The following is a 6,892-nucleotide window of genomic DNA, read 5'->3' as shown; positions in this document are numbered from 1 at the left end:
TAGATTTCCCTCCCTCCCTCCCTCCCTCCCTCCCTCCCTCCCTCCCTCTCTCCCTCCCTCCCTCCCTCCCTCCCTCCCTCCCTCCCTCCCTCCCTCCCTCTCTCTCCCTCCCTCCCTCCCTCCCTCCCTCCCTCCCTCCCTCCCTCCCTCCCTCCCTCTCTCTCTCTCTCCCTCCCTCCCTCCCTCCCTCCCTCCCCAAACGATTTATAGAATTCGAAACACGTCGTTCTGATTGGTTGGGTTGGGCCAGAGCCGGCGTACACGATTAACGTTATCCATTTTGCTACTCTGACTGACTAGACAATCCAACCGTTTATTTACTTGTTTCGTATAATTGCCCCTTCGTTTTGATTTCACACAAAAAGGACTGCTGGGGTGGCAGGTTCAGACTGAGTGTGCAGAGGAATTAAATTCAGGGTGAGTCGTCAGGCAAGAAAAGGGTGCAGTTTGGGACGCACTCTCCTGACATGGAATTTTCCATTGAGTGCATAACCAACAGTTGTGTCAACGCTTCACAGGATATGACGTCATACGCCGCAGCTTGACTTCCCCTTTTTTTTAAATCAGTATTGTTATTGATCCATTACAAGGTAATATTTATCATTGATCACATCGATTGTTCATCGTCACAGTGATAAATCATGACAATTTACTGTATTTTTCAATATGTAGTCAACTTTCAGAAGGGCCCCGTTTATACATGGTTCATTTGTCCAGATCTTGTCTACATTCTGAATGTGCCCACATTTACAGAAATGTTTCGACACATGGTATTAAAATGTGTTACTGTCCACTGTGTCTGCATTGTGACCAGATTTCCTGGTCCATTTCTTTATACAACATCTATTCTTTAAAAATATAATGTATTTATATATTGTAAGACACATTGCTGTAATCAGTCAACGATGCCTCCTGAAAAATGATTTTAGAGGGTGAGATAATGATGATTTAACAGATCAGGACAATTAGAACCAGGTGTAAACAGGGCTGATGTGTAACGTCTTGTCTACCCAAACATGTTTGTATCTAAACCCTTTTCAAACAGACACTGTAAAGTAAACCATGTTATACTGTATCTAAACACTTTGTATGTACTGATAAACTCGTATCTTTGGCTTGATCATGAGGGGTCAGGTGCTTACAATGAACATCAGGTAATCTCTCTCTCTGTTAGTTATCTTTGCTCTCCAAATACCTGTAACAGTGCCTTTAAAATTTTATCATCGCTTTAGCCTAACAGAGATAATCAGGGACAATCTCAACCCAATACAGAATCAAACCACAGACTACAGTGCTAGTCTACTGTTTGACATTCCTTTACTCACATGTATAAAAACACATTTCCGTCAGATTGGCTTAGTTACTGAAATGAATCTAGTCTCAGAAAAAAAAAAAAAACGTGTTAAACATTCTCCCCAAAGAGGAATAGCTCTTTTCAGGAAATGAAAGATCCACACACAGCTCTGATCGAATTTAGACACACCCTCTGTGGTCCCATCAACAAACTTTCTTTTCTTCTTTTAAAAAAAAAAATCTGTATTACACTGGAAAATAAATATGTGACCATAAAACATATGAATAATATTTCACAACGACTTTACACAACAAAGAGTATTGTTCCTAAGTACACACACCTACTTCAGCACATAGAAAATAATATTTCCCCCTCCCTCCACCACCACCACCCATTAAAATCCATCTCAATAAATATTGTACATTATGGAACTAAAAGAAGTACACTAACATGTCAGATTGGATGTACTCATCATTTTCACTGAACTTTCAACTTTAGGAACGTTGATTTACATTTTGTACAAAAATATATAATTATTAGTGACTTCAAAAGCCTTATTCAAGTTTGAAAAATACATATTTTTCTTGAAGACCCCCCCCCCCAAAAAAAAACTATTTGACAGATTCTTCTTCTCTCTCTCTCTCTCTAGATTGATGTGAGTAAAGACATACATAATTATCATTAACTATACATGTATATGTATAGAAATATATGAAAGTAAATTCAGTGCACCAAATACATAATAGAACACCGACGACACACATTTAAAAAAATGTGTCGGCATCAAGGAAAGACGATGTTCTTTCCGTTTCGGTCACTGCAGTAAGGTTTTGTTTTGACGTAGTAATTAAAGCTCTTCTGATATGATTTACCTACTTTATCGACAATCACATTTGCACTGTAGGAATAAAAAAAATTTAAAAAACAAAGTATCAAATAGTTTCCAAAGACATTTCTACACTGTGTAGAGTCCATGTTGAGACCACAGATAAATATCAGACAAGATTTCATGTTTTGATTTATGTGCAATATATTGTATTCCCCCCCCAAAATTGTAAACGAGACACTAAATCCATCCTGTGTAGTTCCACAGAAAACATAAATATCAGAGATACATTTTGCATAAATAAATTCCTCCAGAAATGTTTGTAAAATAAGATATTAATGTAATTATCTAGTTTTGATTAAAAGCCCTTGTCTTGTTACTTCAGTCTAGCTTGCTGCTTTCTCAAGAAGCCTCTTCCCTTTATGTCTGTCTGTCTGTCTGTCTGTCTGTCTGTCTGTCTGTCTGTCTGTCTGTCTGTCTGTCTGTCTGTCTGTCTGTCTGTCTGTCATCTGTCTGTATCTAAAATGTATTTCTGACACAGTGTATTTCAGGTTAACACAGCGCTGATACACAATGTATATAATATATAATATGTTACCACATTGAACAATATATTAGTCCATCAGTGGAGTACCGCAGCAACGATAACGATAGTACCTCCACGGTCCAACTCTCCCATTGTTTAACAGAAGCATCTGACGACACATTTTGCCATGAGGCTGAGAGAAAATGTTGTTGTTTTAAAGCAAATTTCCTGCAATTGTACACATATTGCCAAGGAGCAAAGATTTAAAAAAAAAATATATATATATATATATTTAACCTTTATTTTAAACTAGGCAAGTCAGTTAAGAACAAATTCTTATTTACAATGACGGGCTACACCGGCCAAATCCGGACGACGCTGGGCCAATCCTGTGCCGCCCTATGGGACTAAAAACCACAGCCGGTTGTGATACAGCCTGGATTCGAACCACGGTGTCTGTAGTGACACCTCTAGCACTGAGATGCAGTGGCTTAGACCGCTGCGCCACTCTGGAGCCCCATTACAAACATTTGCAATTTCATAGCTGATCTCATGCTATTCTACACATTTTTTTTGCATTTAACATTTTTGAAAAACACATTTCCTGCTATTCTACACATTTTGCCATGAGGCTGAAATAAAATGTGGCAATTTTACAGCTAAATCCTGTAATTCTTAAACAAATAAATGATCTACAAAACACATCACATGCAATAGATTTGATCAACATGGTGATACATGGTGATATCAACATTGTGTGAAAAGAAAAAAAAAAATATCTTAATTTCTCTTTAATTTCAAAATAGAGTTTACAGCGTCTAATACGCAGGGCCTTGGAGTAACACATTTGTCATTTTGAAATTGTTTTTTTAAAAGTTAAAACTCAGTAAAAAGTTTACTTCTGATTCGACTCAAATGTTTAGCTGGCAAAAATACTATGGTAATGACAGTAAGAAATACCGTAGAACAGCCTTTGGAAAAAATGTTCTTCTGAAATCATAAGAGAGAGAGAGAGATTACCTTTTAGAATGTAGGAATTCTGGTTCTGAGGTGACATGTACCTGTCTACCCTACAGGGAAACCCTGGATGTTTCACACCCTCTCAGTTATTAGAATTCCTGTTTGCCACAAACAGCCGGGACCTACTGAACTGAATACTAGAGGAACAATGTCCTCCGCTCCTCACTCTCCTATGGTTGCCTGGTTATGTACAAGGGTCAGTGTTGTAGAGCACAGTCTTCAGTCTGGTACTCTGCTGTGTGTGTGTGTGTGTGTGTGTGGTTTACTGTGCTCCTACTGAGCACAGATACCTTGGTCACTGTCGGGGCTGCGAGAGGACAAAACTAAAGTAGAAAGATAGAGGTGTCTCATGTTCTTTTCTTGTTGTGTTACTACTACAACTCAAAGTGTCTGTAGAGGTTAGAGAGGTGGGATTCTCCCTTCTCAACATCTCACGATTGTTAGCATAGAGAGGTGGGATTCTCCCTTCTCAACATCTCACGATTGTTAGCATGGCGAGGTGGGATTCTCCCTTCTCAACATCTCACGTAGTTAGCATAGAGAGGTGGGATTCTCCCTTCTCCTCAACATCTCACGTAGCTAGCGTACTTTATTTACTCTCACAACACCCATCGTTTACCTTGTAGAGGTACTAATTCCATTAGAGAGGACTGACTCAGAGCAACAGAAAACCACCCTCCTCATCCCTGTACAGTACAGCCCGTTGATCAGCAGCTGGTGCTCTCCCTGTCCCCGGTGCTCTTGGACTGCAGGGCTGCTGAGCTGACTGCTATCTGGCAACCGTTGGTGACGTGATTCATGACTTTCTGTTTGAGCTGGGCCACCTGTTCCCTCAGTATCGAGGCGGTGGAGGTCAGGTCACAGTTCTGGGTCTTCAGAACCTTCACCTTCTCCTCTAGCCTGGAGATCCGCTCCAGTTTCCTTTTACGACACTTAGACGCCGCGATCCTGTTACGTAGCTTCTTCCTCTCGGCTTTGATCCTCTCCTGGGTCTCCAGGTCGATGGGAGACAGTGAGGGAGGGGAGGAGGTGGAGTCCCCGGGAGGGTGACGTATCTCTGGGACAGTCTGAGGGGCATCCGGGCCTCTGTTGTGGGTATGGTGGGACCCTTGGCCTCCGGGTCCGTGGGGTCCGTGGCCTGGGTAGCCGCCGTGCATCTGACCCCCTGGGTAGGAAGATGATATATGGTTGGGGTGGTTGGGGTTGTAGCTGCTGAGGTTGGTATAGATGGGTAGGTCTCCTGCAGGCATGATGTTCCTCTGGTAGGGGCCTTGTATAGAGGAGGACGGGGACATGGGAGCTCCAACCAGCTGGTTCTGCTTATGGAGATCCGCCAGGGCTTTGACGAACCCATCGGCAAAACCCTCCTGTTCGTTAGTGGCGTTGTTCCGGTACATGAAGGGGTTACCTCCGTTAGGGTTGGGGACGGGAGACGTCGTCACCAAGCCCTGGTTAGACTGGATGATGAGGTGCTCGAGGTCAGGGGAGGCTAGCTTCAGAAGGTTCATATCTGACAAGCCGCCGGGTATTAAGGAGCTGTTTGTGTTGCTGTTAATCCCTCCCAGGTTATTAGGGTTGATATTGCAGTTGCTCCCCGGCTGGTTTTGTAACAGTTTCAGGCCAGAGCTGCTGTGGGAACCTCCTGAGAAGTTATGTGCCACTTTTTTACTCATCATCTTGTGGCCCTGGTAACGTTGGTAATCTGCATGGTGTTGTCCGAAGTTGTGAGGAACACCTAGAGCCTCGTCGTCGTAGAAAGGGGTTTCCATTTTAGCCGTCATTGACGCAAGGAGGCAGAATCTTCATAATCTGATTATTATATAGAGGTTGAAGTGTTCCACCTTCACATTAACTCTGAAGATTTAAGACTTTTGTTCAAAAATATTCCAATATGAAATCTGCCACCTGTAAGAGTAAAAAAAAAACAAAAAAAAACGTTGGATATTATAAATGTAATATGTAATTTGAAGAAGAAAAAAAAACATACAGTAGGCTACATATGTGATATAACTTTATATTGACATGATATTATATACATTACTTCTATGGTTTACAGGAATACAAACTAGTTTCTCTTTAGCTCAACAGTCGGAGCAACAAGCAGCGTACCTCTCTCTACACAGTACGCAGTATTTCTATAACATTACCCTTGTTGAGCATTCGCTTTTATGCTGTATCAATCATAATTCATATATTATTGCTTCCGTGGAATACAACCTTACCAATAAATGACAATGAAACAACTCTTTGTTACTGGGTTCATGTGATTTGGGTTGGTAGACTACTATTTTACAGTTCTTAATAGTTTCATCCTGTTTTCATACGGGTTTGTCATGAGGGACTCCTGGACGTATAGCTCACAGTTGGATATTGTCACCATTATTATTTTATCATACAGTAAGTAGGCTACATTATAATGACCAATTGCAAGTATAGTGTAACGTAATAATGTTGTTAAAATACATACAATAGGCGAACGTCTCACAATGTCTCACGTATTCACAATGATGACAGGAAAGCCCGTTCAGTGCGATGACAAGTTGATTAGCCTACTAACGTTACGTTTCGAGAAATAACGTCCCCGTGAAACAATCCAGTGACTCATCTCCGGTGATTCGCGTTAATCACACCGATCAACGGTGACACAGAATACCATCCATCGTATGGTAGATGTTACCCACGCACGCTGCCTGTGAGTCGATCGAGCGTGTGTGTGTGTGTGTGTGTGTGTACAGATGATCAATTCAAAAATGAATACGATATCCCGTGCGTTAAACAAAAATCTTCCAACAAATTCAGATGGAAAAATTCATATAATCCAGTTTTATTCTCTGTAAACTGACATTTGACAGAGGAGAAATCGGGCTTCTCTTCCTTCTGCTACTCTCTGTTGCCTCTCGTTTCCTCGTCTGAGCTGCAAAATCCACTGTCAGTTGTACTGTGGGGTTTTCTGCTTGGTTGATTACTAATACCATACGCCTCTCTCTCTCTCTCCCTCTCTCTCGTTCCTGAAACTACTCTGCATAGATGTCACACACAGTCCCTGACGCCTCCTCTCCTCTATGCCGCGTCGCTCAAATGTTTCTTTTTTATTATTATTACTGGCCATTTGAAAGCCAGTTACTATTTCAAAGTGTTTGTTACTGTACAATACAACATTGTGTACATAATAGAACGTTTCCCCGACCATGTAGGCTAGTGCCCAGTGCGATAGGACAACCTGGTC

General features: G+C 41.5%; 1 protein-coding gene across 1 annotated transcript; it reads right to left on the bottom strand.

Annotated features, from left to right (window-relative positions):
- Positions 1–204: 204 nt before the first annotated feature.
- LOC106568560 (transcription factor Jun) lies at positions 205–6,605 on the bottom strand. The gene is made up of 2 exons (XM_014139001.3): positions 6,134–6,605; positions 205–5,571 (listed from the first exon to the last, which is right to left on the bottom strand). The coding sequence occupies exon 2, from the start codon at positions 5,445–5,447 to the stop codon at positions 4,374–4,376; it is 1,074 nt and encodes a 357-aa protein (XP_013994476.3). The 5' UTR covers positions 5,448–5,571; positions 6,134–6,605; the 3' UTR covers positions 205–4,373.
- Between the last annotated feature and the right edge of the window lie 287 nt (positions 6,606–6,892).

This window comes from Salmo salar, chromosome 13 (assembly GCF_965601325.2).
Source record: "Salmo salar chromosome 13, fSalSal1, whole genome shotgun sequence".
Lineage (NCBI taxonomy): Eukaryota > Metazoa > Chordata > Actinopteri > Salmoniformes > Salmonidae > Salmo > Salmo salar.
The sequence above is the reverse complement of the archived record's forward strand: the minus strand, read 5'-3'. Positions and strand labels throughout refer to the sequence as shown.

Coding starts and splice junctions, on each gene's coding strand:
- LOC106568560 (XM_014139001.3), bottom strand. CDS start 5,447: ATGACGGCTAAAATGGAAACCCCTTTCTACGACGACGAGGCTCTAGGT.